This window comes from Triticum urartu, chromosome 6, assembly GCF_003073215.2.
Source record: "Triticum urartu cultivar G1812 chromosome 6, Tu2.1, whole genome shotgun sequence".
Taxonomy (NCBI): Eukaryota; Viridiplantae; Streptophyta; class Magnoliopsida; order Poales; family Poaceae; genus Triticum; species Triticum urartu.
The window spans coordinates 454,031,728-454,046,473 of NC_053027.1; the positions used below are offsets into that span (position 1 = coordinate 454,031,728).

At 44.0% G+C, this 14,746-nt stretch overlaps 2 protein-coding genes across 3 annotated transcripts; both read right to left on the reverse strand.

The window, feature by feature from the left end:
* Nucleotides 1–1,534: 1,534 nt before the first annotated feature.
* On the reverse strand, nt 1,535–6,818 carry LOC125514138 (protein TRANSPARENT TESTA GLABRA 1). 2 transcript variants are annotated; one of them, XM_048679409.1, is made up of 2 exons: nt 5,576–6,818; nt 1,535–1,964 (listed from the first exon to the last, which is right to left on the reverse strand). In XM_048679409.1, the coding sequence occupies exon 1, from the start codon at nt 6,648–6,650 to the stop codon at nt 5,580–5,582; it is 1,071 nt and encodes a 356-aa protein (XP_048535366.1). In that variant the 5' UTR covers nt 6,651–6,818; the 3' UTR covers nt 1,535–1,964; nt 5,576–5,579. The 2 variants fall into 2 exon arrangements, with proteins under 2 accessions (XP_048535366.1, XP_048535365.1); XM_048679408.1 differs by having other exon boundaries at nt 1,535–1,944; nt 5,576–6,813.
* Nucleotides 6,819–10,623: 3,805 nt separating this feature from the next.
* LOC125514139 (mitochondrial import inner membrane translocase subunit Tim13) lies at nt 10,624–14,005 on the reverse strand. The gene is made up of 2 exons (XM_048679410.1): nt 13,744–14,005; nt 10,624–11,041 (listed from the first exon to the last, which is right to left on the reverse strand). The coding sequence occupies exons 1-2, from the start codon at nt 13,858–13,860 to the stop codon at nt 10,895–10,897; spliced, it is 264 nt and encodes an 87-aa protein (XP_048535367.1). The 5' UTR covers nt 13,861–14,005; the 3' UTR covers nt 10,624–10,894.
* Nucleotides 14,006–14,746: the final 741 nt, after the last annotated feature.

A 14,746-nucleotide genomic window follows, 5' to 3' on the forward strand; every position in this document is an offset into this window, starting at 1 on the left:
TTCCATAGGAAAAATTCCTATGGGATTTAATCCTATAAATCAAAGGACCAACATAAGAAAAAATTCTAAGGATTTCAATCCTTCAGAAATCCTATAAATTCCTTTGAATCAAAGAAGCCCTATCTTTTTAGACCGGAGGCTGATTGGTGCCGCCTGTAACAGGATTTTCCCACGGTAATGTATCTGTATGTTTGTATTTGTTTTTTACCATTTTGTTTCTGTTACAAACCGTGATGAAGGGCAGGCCCGTAGGAGGGGCAAGTCGCGCCAGAACACGCAGATCACTTGGTCAGCCCGGTTTTACACTAGGAGGTTCTCTGCAGATGGTGATCTGTCTGAGGGGGTGTTTGGTTCAGAAGTCCTAAGACTTTTTCTAGTCTTAAGGACTAATCAAAAAAGACTCTCCGGTAGAGTCTTTTTCTAGTCCGTGTAGAAAAAGTTCCTCCTGTTTGATTTCTAGGAATTTTTTAGGGACTTTTTTTAGTCTCTGGGACTAAAAAATACCTGAACCAAACATCCTCTAAATACCTGCCGTCAGCTCAGTTCCGCACATTTCTCTCGTGGCATGTCTCCCTCCGCGAAAGTGCTAGTAACTTGTACTACTAGTCCCGTACACCAAAGGACGATGGCCCATGAACTTTTGCAAGTTGTGGTCTGGGTACAGTAGACCGTCATTTCAATTTCAGAGAAAGAACGGGGGCGTAGGACATCATAAGATATACATTGCCAACCTCGCCCATGTATTAACACAAGATATGCCATCACCGTGTCGGGGTCAGCATCGCGCTTGCTCGCATCATATACATTGCCAACCGTGATGATGATGGTACATATGATATGAACGGCAGTGTAATTGGTGCTAGAACGAAGCATCATGGGCTGGTCATGGAGGCTCTCGCGCCGACCGGCGCAGCACGCACACGGCGACACGATGCGAGTTGCCATTGATTGGGCCTGCGTGTATCAGAAGGGGCGGATTCGGCAAGCCAGCCGTCGGCCGTCACGACGGGGCGCTTCCTCTGGTGGCACACGCCTGCGCACATGAATGAAGTGAATGAATCTGTCGGGTGCGCGGTCTCCGTCGCTGGGTGGTTGATCTCATCTCGCAGCGCGGGTTCGGCAGCCACGCGCGCTACGAGTTTGGGTGGTGATGGTGCCGAGGCTCCATCCGTCTGGTTGCGGCGCTGGGCTGCCCGTGATAGCTATGGAAGTGGAGTTGGAGGAGATCGACAGCAACAGGATGTGCATTCAATGCGGACGACGAGCGGTGCCGAATGTCCCAGGAATGGATCGGCATGATTGGGCCGCAGCGGATTGCCAAGGCCAAGCGGGGCTGCCACAGGAAGCAACGTGTAGTACACGACGCAGCTGGCAACAATAATGCACACTGGCGGTCGAGGACTGACTACTCATCTCAACTCAACTGGAGAAGAACAGTAGGCCTTAATTCGCTGATCCCTTCGATCCCAGAAGCGAGCATTTGTACGAGAACATTTGGACCTTACAGCATTAGCTGAGGCTCCAAAATATGATATGTGCAAATTCGGCTCGAAAATAAATACCACAATATACAACCCGAGTATGAACAGACGACCAAAGGAAACTGTGTCCACCCGAAAGAAAGAGAAAAACAAACAACTGGAAATACCAGGAAGCCCAGCGCAAAGAGTGACCACTTGACTAGAGCCAACCTCCAACACCCATTACTAACACTAGCAGTTGCTAGACTATATTTCCATGTTCGCAGTGAGATCAATCTACTCCCACTAGGCTCAGATAGTGAGGCTGATGCTGACAACAAATCATTCCTTGGTAGCGAAATGTGTCACAGAAGAGAAAGCAGCATGACTTCTTCGATGTCAATGGCGTACCAAATATGTCAGATAGTTTGAATCAGCGTTCTTCAGAAATGTTCCCTTGAATCGAGCGTTCTTCAGAGATGTTCTGCATTGCAAGGAAAATTTCTGCATCAGGTATGTTGGATATCGATGTTAACACGGTATGCGAGAACAACATTATTCAGTACACAGAAAATGATTTGTCTGCTTCATGTTAACAAAATAAAACAGCTGCCAATAGTCATTTGGCTGTATTCTAGTAGTGACAATTGACAAAACTAGGGCACACTAGCAGTAAACTGTATCCACATAAAATGTTTGTCCAGATAGATAAACTTTAGTTTTGTCTCACGGCCCAGGCTCCGGAGAGCGTAGCCGTGCAGATCCTTGTGCGCCATGTGCACAGGGGGGTTAGGGTTTGGGGTCGGAGGCACGCCTCCTCTTTCCTTCTTTATTGATTCTCTGGTGTCCACATACTAGGCCTAGGTCCCTTTATATAAAGGGACGGCTGATACAAACTCAACTTAACTTTCCAGCTAACACAATCTTTATCTATGGAAATAATTAAATAACTTGATATGCAAGCAAACTAAAGATAAAGCCTATCTCTAAGCAGATTTGGGACCCTCCCTGTTCCTACGCCTGAAGTGCTGGCCCCACAGGACATGTACCCGAAATGAGTTGTGAAGAGCTTAGTGCACAGTTCTGAAGAGATTACTGTGCAAAGGGCTAGGATTTAGTGATATTACGTTGTGAAGAGCTCAATGCACAAAAGGTTACATGATTGATCACTATACGAGCATAGAATGGCCATTCCTGGAACTAAGAATTTAAAAGCAAGTAAAATATGCAAGGACACCTTAAAAAGTATATCAAGAATCAGAGATAGAAATGGAAAGATAATCAAATAATGGAAGTATATACAACCATACTTAAACAGTGTATCTGTGCTCATGAATCATGATTGTGACTGATGTGTTGCCTAGAATAACCTTTGGGACATTTACTGATATGTTGGTACTTATATGTTGCCAAGAATAACCTCTAGAATATTTATTTGACAGATTTAACCTTTAGAGGTTAGGGTCTGCTCAACTTTCTCTATCTCCGCAATCCGCATCCAACTCCTCTTTCTTCCCAATCCATCATGTCCTCATCCAAGATCGAATCCCTCTCTGTAGTCCTCATCCAATGCTGGATTGATGCGCCGGTGGACACCCAAGGCCGTGGTGACCGAGCAGACACTGGCGCTGCTCCCGCTAACTGTGAAAGAGACCTCGAGGGGCGGAGGAAGACAGTTGCTTTGAGCGGCTAAGGGCGGCCGCCTCGGAGGTGAGGCAGCAACTAGGCGTACACGCCACATGAGATAACAATTCTCGGTGTCCAGATTTGACGAAGCTTGTGATGCGGTTCCAAGCTCCATCACCATGCACTTGTCCCCTCGGAAGCATGAGAAGGAGAGAGGTTGGTGGCAGAAGAGATGGATCTTTTATTCCTATAACCAATTTGTCATCGGAGCAACTAGTTGCTCCAGTTCCCAGTTATTCTAATTTGGCAACGCCTCCACAGGGGTGCGAACCAGTGCCAAATGCCAAATTTAGCATTTGGCATTGCTATTTGGCCAATGGTGGGGCTGCCCTTCAAGTTAAATCTGACTCAAGATTCTTAGAGTAAACTTTAATGAGAGGTTTTGTTGGTTATTAGCAAGAAGCCTGTGTATTTCTATGGACTAACAAAATCATACAACATGTTTATATGACTAATTACTTTCTTCTATTGGGGTGCTGCACGGTGTATCCAGATATTCATTATACATAGGAGAGTTTGTGCAAAACAGTTTCCAGTGGGTCCCCTGGGTGGTAAGCAGTCTCACCTCAATCTCAGCCGCTGGTAGCAACTTGGATGGTTACTTAGTATGATCTCAAGGCAAATGGTTCATCACCACCAACTGATATGTTTAGAGCAGAAATATAGGATTTATTCCCGTCTTTCAAGTTTAAAAATGTTGTATATACCCTTGGTTGCAGAATAGGCATAGTTAGGGCACAGAGAATGTGAAATTTCAAGCACATTTCACTAAATCATATGTTATATTACAGATGTCTAGTCATCGGTTTTTGTTATAAATATAGATAGATTAATAATCATGAACGGAATCTGAAGTTGCAGGTAAGAGTAAAAATAGAGGTTATAACTCTTTCTGGAGAATACGCATTGGAATCGTGCATATTTGCAGTACTCGGAAGGAAAAATGGATACCTAAATGTCATATCCTAAATTCCTAATTAGATCGATACAGGATCGACAGGCTTAGCATTTAGCATGTAGGTAAGGTTGCCCCACACCATTGAAAGGAACTGTTAAGCAGATGTATGGATCAAAACATGCAAACAACCTAGGATTCCTGAACCATTGGCAATTCAGCGCCTCAATGAAATGCCTTGCTCTCAACTTCATGGCTTCCAACCTGATTATGGTGAGCAGTGGCTGGACCTTGGAATATTTGTTGTTGAAGGGGCCATTTCTCTTCCTCCACAGAAACAGTGATACCTTACCTTCCCTTTTCTTCCAGTTTTTGGCAGAGTAAGATATAGATGAAGGGGCAGATGGCTGTGTTCTCCCAGTTTTGGCACGAGCAAGACACAGAGGAGGGGCGGGTGAATGTGGCACAGAAATGGGGAATAAAGGAAGGCTTCCCACAAAGGTCTTGTGTCCTGATTAATTTCGTGGTTCAGGTGGAGCTGAACCCCATAATCTTTCTTCGATTACAATCAAGAGAAAAATTGAATTGAATTGCCTAACAGTTTTTATTCAAAAGCAACCAAATTGAATGTTTTCTCTAAATTGGGGCTCCGGTTAACTAACAAAGAAGGCTTGCAACTATAATACAGAGACCAAGGGCAGTTTGTCATGTTTAGATGGTTAGTGTAACTTTCAGGTATCCATCACATACAGATAAAATCGTTCCCACTTTTGATGTTTTCACCACCATAAATTTCATAAGCACTCAAAACCAGTGGTTGGCATTTTACAAGAAAACCAGAAACACCATGCCAAAAGTTTATCATAAGCTGAAATTGACGCGAAAAATTAGCAAATCCTATGCTTCATGGGACTGACCGTCCAATGGAGGAAACCGAACTGAAGTAATATGGAACAATAGTTTTATGATATGTTTCTCACTAATCAGGCTGTACATGTCCAACAACTCATAACCTATATGTGAAATCACCTTCATTAAATCTTAAATGTGTTGCTATTTTTCTGAGAAAACGCAAAGCTTGCGCCTCAATGCATTGATAGAAAGAAGAGAAATACAAATGTACAAGCCTAAGACTAGACTGAGCAACCGACCACTAAAGGAAAGACCACGAACAACACCCACAAAATAAACGTTACAACTGACGCAATCAACCGACCACTAGATGCCACCGAGACAAGCATTACAAATCATGAGCTGAGGCGCAATTGCTACGCACGACGCAGTCAGTGCCATACATCTCAGCGGGACGTTTATTACGAGCTTGTGCGCACACACTGCCGATTGGACGGTGCTGAACCGGTTCGTGCTGTAAGTTCAAGTACTGAATTTCGCGCGCTAGATTTAGGTAACATTAAATGTGTTACTACCATGAATCAACAGAAACTATTTCTTAGATGAACCTACTGCAACTGCAAGACATCAATCAAAATTATAGAACGGTGAAACCATACATTACAATTAGGACGGAACCAACCTTGTCAGACCCGGAGAAGCTGGACCTTGTTCTCAATGGAAATGCCCATCCAGTCCGGGTGTCCGGCCACCCACTGCAGCTGGTTTATCTCGGCACCCGCATCATAAACAAGAACTGGATCAATCCCTTCGGGAGGCACTGCTGCCGGTGCCTCAGGCAGCTCCCAGATGAGCGCCTGCCCGTCGTCCCCTGCGGAGCAGAGGTGTCTTGCAGCCTGCGGTGCCCACGCAACAGCGTTAACGCATCCCCCATGCCGATGTAGCTCGGCCACAGGCACCCCGGGTGCGCGTATGTCGAGCACAACGACGGCGTTGCTGTCCATGAGCAGGGCGGCCATGTATCGCAGGTCATAGCGGTTCCAGGCAAGCCTGAGGAGCGGCGTGTCCGGGCGGGGGCTCTCGTAGACGATGGTGGAGTGCTCCTTGTCCCGGAGATCAAAGACGCGGACGGAGCCATCGGCGGAGACGGAGGCGAAGACGCCGGCCTCCCCCCATGCGATGTCGTGCACGGCCTTGTCGTGCGCGATGAGCTGCGTCTCGACGACGCCGCGCTCGATGTCCCAGACGGTGCAGGTGGTGTCGATGGAGGCGGTGCCGATGCGGCGGGGCTCGATCTCGTTCCAGTCGAAGGAGGTGAGGGGCGCGCAGAATTCGGAGGCGGAGGCCTTGCGGTTGTCGAGGACGGAGCGGAGCTCGGGGGCGGGGGCGGAGGCGGAGAGGTCGTCGAGGGGGGCGTGCCAGAGGCGGAGGGCGTCGGAGGAGGAGGCGAGGAGGGGCGTGGAGGCGGCGCGCGGGTTGAACTGGAGCTTGGTGGGCGGGTAGGGGTGGTCGAAGGAGAGGGAGGGCACGGCGCGGAAGGAGGCGGCGGTGGGGTGGACGGAGTCGAAGCAGAGGAGGGAGACGCGGTTGTGGAGGTCCTCGAGGAAGCTGCCGGCGGCGAGGACGGGCGCGGAGGGGGAGAAGGCCAGCGCGTAGATCGACTGGGGGAGCTCGCACGTGAAGGCGTAGGGGTTGGGCGCCGCGTCCGCCCCCGCCGGCGAGGCGGCCGCCGACGGCGTCGGCTTGGGCTGGTCCATGGGGAGAGGGTTCGCCCCTGTTCCGTGCGGATTTGGGGGTGGACTTGTGCCGCTGGCTGCTGGGGCTCCTGGCCTGGGTGATTGTTTTACGGACGCGACGAGTTAAAAGGAGGAAGAGCCGGCGGGCGGTGTGGGGGAAGATTCAGCGCTCTCGTCTCTTGCACTCTAGCGGCAGGTGAACGGCGACCTGGCACGCGAGCACGAGGGTTGAAATCGATGCCGCCGGTCTACGGGTGCAGTGCGCGGCGCACGGGAGGAAGTGTCGTTCGAGTGAGATGTTGACCGGAGAACACGATCGGGATGGTGCTGCTCTAGTCGTGGGGAAAGCTTGCTTGATACATTTATATTTAGACAAATCTAAGACAAACGTTTAGAACGGATGAAATATATACGTAGTTACGTACGATTCTAAGGAAACAGAACAAATATTATAACTAAAAATGCATATCTAGATGTGTTTTATTTATTACATATCTAAGTAACTTAATTAAACTGAAGAAAGGGAAAAAAAGAAATTACTTGCATGAATCCTAGCATAAAATTAACGAACATAGTAGAATCTAGATATGGCATACTTAGAACGCATCTAGAGTGTTTTAACAAGACTGTAATTAAAATGTCATGTTTTTTTTAGAAAGGCCATCATGGCTAGCTTTATTAACTCAACAAAATGTTTACATCATCAGCTAGTTTACTGAGGAGGAAACTAGGGGGATCACCATCCCAAATACTAGAAACTTTATTATGAAAATTAAATTGAGCTAGCTCATGAGCAACACTATTAGCCTCTCTAAAACAGTGCATAAAATTGACCTTCCCTACATCCGTAGCCAAGTTCAAGATTTCCGCATATATTGTTGTTGCAGCATCCCACCAATGATCATGTCCAATGCAAAAATTGATTACCTCCAAAGAATCTGATTCCGCTTCAATAGCGTGAAACCCCATGGTGTTAGCAAAGGCTAGACCATCCCTCATTGCCACAGCCCTGATGTCGCGTGATATAGCCGCTGCAGCTCCAGCTCCTTCGTCCGCATGATACGCCGCATCTACATTCAACTTCACAAAACGTAGTTCAGGCTTGGTCCATCTCTTCTCCACATCCGGCAACAAAGAAACTTTCCGTGTAGCATTTGCAGCAATCGAAATAATAGATGCGGCATACTTCCCCGCTGGTGGTACCCTCTCTCCATTAGTGATCTGTCTTCTAACCCACCAAATGTACCAACCTGCAGTAGCAGTTGCTTCTCCAATTCCAAAACTAGAAGCATACGGTAGTGAACCTAAAGTGGACATCAATATATATTCCAGAATGGCCGAACCTGATCGGTCAATCACTAGTGCATCAGCTATAATATCATATATACCTAATCGTTGACATATCTCAACAACCGGTTTACATAGAAATAGAAGATGGCGGATATCTTCGGCTCCTTGATGACAGACCGGGCACTCGCTGGATGTTGGGATGTGTCTGTTCGCTAGGATTGATCGAACTGGGACCACTCCATGCAAACTTCTTCAGCAAAATATTTGTAATTTCCGTGGGACCTCAAGCTCCCAAATCTTGTTCCAAATTGGATTGTCAACTGATGGACATGGACTAGTTCGATTGCCTCTGAATTTATGTGCCCATTCTGCGTGGTATGCAGTTTTCACCGAAAAAATACCAGTTTGGGTGTGATGCCAAGCAATAAAATCTTCAAAAATCTCATAATTCAAAGGAATTTGGAGAATCCTCCTAACATCCACTGGATTGAATATAGCTCTAATCAGTACTTCATCCCATTCTCCATTTGTTGGATCAATTAGGTCTGATACCTTGGAGATTAAAGTTTGACCCCTTGGCGTGATTATATGACGGTCTGGACTAGATGGAATCCATGGATCAGTCCAAAAATTAACCTTGCTACCATCACCAATGCGCCAAATATGGCCCCTTTTAAATGTTTGCAGCCCCGCTACCAAACTTTGCCAAGTAAAAGAGGAGCCATTTTTCGGTCCAGCCAATAATAAATTGCCATGCGGATAATACTTAGCACGCAACACCTTAGCACAAAGGGAGTCTGGACTAGTTATCAATCCCAACACTGCTTAGCTAGCAAGGCCAAATTAAATGAGTGAAGGTCTCGAAACCCCATCCCTCCCATCTTCTTTGGAATACATAGTTTCCACCAGGTGTACCAGTGCATACTTTTCTTGTCTCCATCTCCTCCCCACCCAAACTGTGCTATGAGGTCCGTTATGTCCTTACAGACCCCCTTAGGGATATTAAACACCGACATGGCAAACACAGGAATAGCTTAAGCAACTGCTTTCAATAACAATTCTTTACCGCCCATTGATAAAAAGCTTGGCCATCCAAACACCAATTCTTTCTCTGATTCTCTCAACAAAATGCTTGAAGCAATCACTCCTCTCTGCTCCTACTAGAGCCGGTAGGCCTAAATATTTATCTGAGAGTGCTTCAATGTCAATATGTAATTCTTGACAAATTTCTTCCCTCGCCACCACACTGGTATTAGGGCTAAAGAATATGCTTGATTTTGATCTACTCACCAATTGTCCAGAGTTAGTGCAATAATCATCTAGTGCCTTCTGTAAGGAAGCTGCATTTAACATATCCGCCGTCATGAGGATCAGGGAATCGTCAGCAAATAAAAGGTGTGAGACTGACGGTGCATTTTTACACACCCTAACCCCATCAATGCCACCAGCTTCTTCTTCAAACTGCAGTATACTAGATAGACCTTCTGCACAGAAGAGAAATAAGTACGGCGATAAAGGGTCCCCTTGACGAAGGCCCCTTGTTGGTGGGACTCCTTCCGTCTCCTGAGAATTATACTTGATTGTATATTTCACTGAAGAAACACAATTCATAATTAAATTCACCCACTGGCCATCAAAACCCAATTTCAGCATCATATTCCTCAAAAAGACCCATTCAACTCTGTCATATGCTTTATGCATGTCCAACTTGCATGTCCAACTTAACGGCACAGAGTCCTGATTGCCCGTTTCTCTTGTTCTTGATTTTAGGACACACTCATAAGCTACCAAAATATTATCAGTTATTAATCTACCAAGCACAAAAGCACTTTGTGTTTCTAAAATGATCTCAGGCAGAATGGTCTTCAATCGATTCTTAAATATTATCTTGTAGATAACATTACAAAGGCTTATAGGACAAAATTGAGTAATCGATTTGGGAGAGTCAACTTTAGGTATCAAAATGTCATGTTTATCTCAATCCTACATGATTGTTTTTCATCATAAAAAAACAAAGCATTCGTTTAAAGAGTTTTCAGTGTGGTGACGACTGCCGCAACCTCGCAGCAATCTCTACCATGTGTGCTCGCCATCGACCGTCGCCCTGCCCACCCTTTTCCCCTCCTCTTAAGTTGCCGTGGCTGTCGTCGGAGTGTTGCGACACGCGGTTGGAGATGTTGGAACCGCCCGATGACCATGCTGCGACTGCGTGAGTGGTGTTATGTGCAAGGGCAATGAGGTGTTCCATGAGCAGTAATTAGGGGGGAGGTGTTGCAAGGACCCGTGTGGTAGGCGGCGAGCTGCAACCGGCATGGTGAAATGATGGCATGACGACCAGCATGGTGGAATGATGGCATGACAAGCTACGATCGCTGCAACCGACGACGGAAAGAGCTTCGACCTATGACGACGAAAGCTGCAACCGTCTATGGTGGTGCTCCAACCAACCACCGCGTACAGGGCAAAACATATGCTACGACCGGCAAGTCTAGAAGCTGTGACTAAAACATATGCGATGATGCTAGTGGCAACCGCAGCGACATGTGCGACAGGCCAGCGCAGTGTACATGAATCAAACAACCAACAATTCTTATCTAGTCTAATCCTCTAAAATTCCTTTGAATCAAAGGAAACCTTAGAAGGATTGCAGATTCACCTGAAATGCTTGCATGTAGCAGTGCAAACATATGGGCAAAACATAACATCAAGAAGAACTGCACGAGGTTATTACGAGTTTGTTGCTCAGAAAAAATAATATTAGAACAAGTTTAACCAAAAGACCTTCACCACTCAAATACATCCTGTTTCTTTCGCAAACCTACAATGGCGCAATGAAAATATGGAGCGTCCCGACCCAACCAAACACTGCATGACGACCTGAGTAGCAACTGTTACTGTATTCTGACCACACAAGACTCTAGACAAAAGCTCGCCTCATATTACCAGTTCACCTCATCTCATCACTACCCAGCTTCTTAACGGTGACTGAACAAAGCCCGGCCGACGATGCCAGTTGCCTCAATGTAACGATCAACACAGCGTGACACGCAGCTGCTCTCGCTTCCGCTCAGGCTTGATCCTGGCTTGGTCACACACTTTGCAAAGCACTTGTTCCCAACGGTCTGCGAAATTACAAGAGACAATTAGCTTCGTGTTATTGCATTTAGCAAAGGAAATGTGTCTAGACAAACAATTTACAGAGAACACGCCTATATTTCCACAATGATGGGCATGATCTTAAAAAGATGTGCATATCCGTTTGTCAAGGCAACGACAGAGGCAAACAAGAGAGTTTTCCAAATATCCATTCCCCAGGCAACAATTGAGTTTCAAAACTCCTTCATGTGACATCAATGACGACCAATCAGTCCAAATGAACGAAATAGATGATGCAAAGGTAAAAGTTAATAATAATGGAACTGCAGCAAGCCTAGAAAAATCCACAATGACCTGTGCACTCGGCTTACCCCTTCCCAAAAGATTTGTACAATTTGCAGCCAGGCGACCACTTTTAATGCTGAAAACCTCAACCGCCCATAAGCTTGCTCTTTCTCATATTTCAGACGAGAACACAGCTAAACAGGCCAAAGCTTTTCAAGTGGGAAAGCAATCCTAATTTATACTATGGCTATTTCTCATTAACCAACACTAAACAATGTTGTTTTCAGATGGAGAGTTCATATTGTTCGACTAGAAAGCTTGTATTATGTAAGTAGGATGTTTTGTTTGAGTAAAGCTAGTAAGTATTATTCGAGTAGAAAGTTCTGTTTTGTTAGTGGAGAGTTTGTACTATTCAAATAGAGACTTTATACTATTATCAGACTAGAAAGTTTTGCCTTACTGGTAGAAAGTCTTACTATTCAAATAGGAAGTTTCGTTTAAGAGTGAAAAGATTGTACATACATAGAAAGTTAGTGTCTTTTAACAGAATTTAAGTAGAAAGTTCGTACTATCAAAGTGGAAAGTTTATGTATTCAAGAAAAAAGATTGTATAACCACCCACAAAAAAAGACTGTATAATAAGATTTTGCCATCAATCAAAATAGATAAATTGCACAAAATAATATAGGCAAACAGAAAATTTATCAAGATACACAAGTAAATGGACTGCGTCTTATGCAACCTATTATTACAGCAAAGGGGAGAAAAACACCCGGATTGGCCTGTCAGAAACTTGTGGTCGAAAATCGCGCACGAGCGCAAATTATGGTGCCCTATTAATAGTTAGGACAAGAAAATGTATAACATGCTACATCACCATTCGCTAGAGGTTACCACATATCTCCAAGAAAAAGAGCATGACTTAATTGAATCCAGTGCAAAGTAATAATAGTTCATATCAGAATAATAGACCAACCAGATAATACCATGAACATGTCATCGTTATCTAAATTAATCTATGGACATAATTAGGTGTTAGGCAATGCAGATGCACTTAAAAAGGGTTACCCTTAAGTTAGCAGGGACAATGTAGAAGACCTAATCACTCCTACCAAAATAAGTTGCTTGTGTGCAAAATTAGAAGCTGTAAGCCCCTGCACAACAGGAACATCACCAAACAGAACCTTGATGATATCCTTCAAAATTAAGAGCCATATAATGATTTATTACTTGTCACCATCAACCACAACATAAGAACCCAAACAATCCATACAGACTCAAATTAATAATCTTACGAGAAGAAGAGATTTGCGGTGACCGACAACTCTGCCAGGCCATATACCATTACATTAGGTATAACAGGTACAACTAGAGCATCAATATTGCTCAAGGGTGTGCTAGGAAGAATCGGTACTACTTTTGCTTAAAAATAATCGGTGCTGTATAATATTGTCTTATAGAGTAACTTCATTTATTCCTACTAACCTACTTATGGACTTTTTATACCTTCTCCTTTTACAAATAAATAAATAATCGTATATTGGTGATATTAGAATTTCACAAATATTGATGCAACTGTATTGTGTACAGGGGCATCATGGATCATCTCAAGGAAACATCTAGGCATACCAAACTCTAGTATGAATAGAAATTTTTAGGGATCTTTATGCAGCCAGGTTCAGCAAATTGACCTATTGCCACTGAAAATGCGCAATATAAAACTCTATAATATTGGATTCTTAGTCTTCAACGACCGTTGCTCAATAGGGCAAGAAAATAGAACAATATAAATTACTATTCTGCAGTCTAGTCATGCCATATTGCTCCAGTTAAGTTGAAATGCGATGCAGATCATCTTGATATATCATATAAGATGCAGAAAGGTATTAAAGTCAATGGGCATGGTGAGGATGGCTGAACAGCTGCTACATGTAAAGCTCTTTCCAAGATAATAATCCTTTTATGCAGAATTGCTAACCAGCTACTCAATTTAGTTAATTCAATTGTATTTATTACAGCAATCAGGATTGCAAAAAGATTTGGTCTGGTTTTTATTTTAAAAAGCTTACTTTTAATAGATGTCTTTAAACCGAATTTCTCTCTAAACTTGAATGAAATCAACAGAGCTCAAACCCGGCAATCAAAGATAATGCAGTTGCTGCTTGTTCAAGTAGAATCTGCAAGCCCCCAAACAGTCTATCTATCTATAAAAGCCTTAGCATTTAGCATAGTGGAAAAAAAAACTTGCAAGCACGATAAAAAAAAATCCCCTCCGGTTCTAACATTATCGCCCCAACGAAACGAAGCCAAATATTCCCCTTCTAAGCAAATCAGCTATCGACGAATCAAGAATCATCTATGCCTGGTAACTAGCAGCCTAGCCGTCCACGTAGAAGCAGATCAACGAAAGTAATAAGATATCAAAACATTAGGGAGATTCCACCTCAAGAAGCTCCTGGGCATAGGCCTGCGCGAGCTGCGCCTTGATCTGCTCCATGAGCGCCTCCGGGTTGGGGGACGACCCTGACGACGACATCGACGGCGACGAGAAGGAGTCCATGCCGAATTCGCCTTGCTTGCCTTGCAAGAATTCGATGGTGCCCGGTGGTTACGGTGCGTTCTGCGCCGAAGGTTTCTGGGGACGGCGGGTTATACCGAGGTCGGGGGGCGGCGCAAAGGCAGGGTAAACCCTAGTCGGACTGGGAAAGGGCCGGTCCAATTTCAGCAGCAACATATAAGCCCATATTGTTTCTTGGGCAACAAGTTTCATGTGGGCCATGTCGAGGGTGCCTATACCTCGCCTATCACGAGTTGGACCGACCGCGCTAGTCAGGGCGTCGCAAATGGGCCGGCCCAGGTAGGTTCTACGTAAGTTCGTCTTTTCTCCTGTTTTTACGTTTGTTCGTATTTTTTTGCTTTTTCTAGTATTCCTACTTTTGGAAAATATTGTAATAACATATAATTCAAAGCTTAAAAAATAAAATATATTAAAATAGGGAATATGAAAAAAATGTTAACATAATGTAAAGCAATTGTTCATTCGCAAAAAAAATTAAAGCAATTGTTAGCTTAATTCAAAATATGTTAAAAACTTATGCCATTTTAAAATTGTTAATGTGTTTCAAGATATTTAAGCTACATTCTAAAAAATGTTATTCAAAAAGTAAAAAAAACTGATAGCATATTAAACAAACTTATGATATTTCAAAAAGTTAATGTGTTTCGAGAAATTTAAGCTACATTTAAAAACATGTTATTCAAAAGTTTTAAAATAAATTATTAAATAATACTTCAAATGTATAAGAAAAATGTTGATATCATACAGAAAAATGTTTGTGAACGTTTTAAAATGTTCATGTGGTTGTCTATTTTAAAAACATTTGACATGTACAGAAATAATGTTTCACATGTACATAAAACATGTACATAGAAACCCGAGAAAAACG

What these genes read in the sequence shown, in the direction of transcription:
- LOC125514138 (XM_048679409.1), bottom strand. Translation starts at nt 6,650, where the DNA reads ATGGACCAGCCCAAGCCGACGCCGTCGGCGGCCGCCTCGCCGGCGGGG.
- LOC125514139 (XM_048679410.1), bottom strand. Translation starts at nt 13,860, where the DNA reads ATGGACTCCTTCTCGTCGCCGTCGATGTCGTCGTCAGGGTCGTCCCCC. An exon ending in ATGCCCAGGAGCTTCTTGAG is followed by an intron (nt 11,042 to 13,743) that starts GTGGAATCTCCC and finishes GTAATTTCGCAG; the next exon opens with ACCGTTGGGAACAAGTGCTT.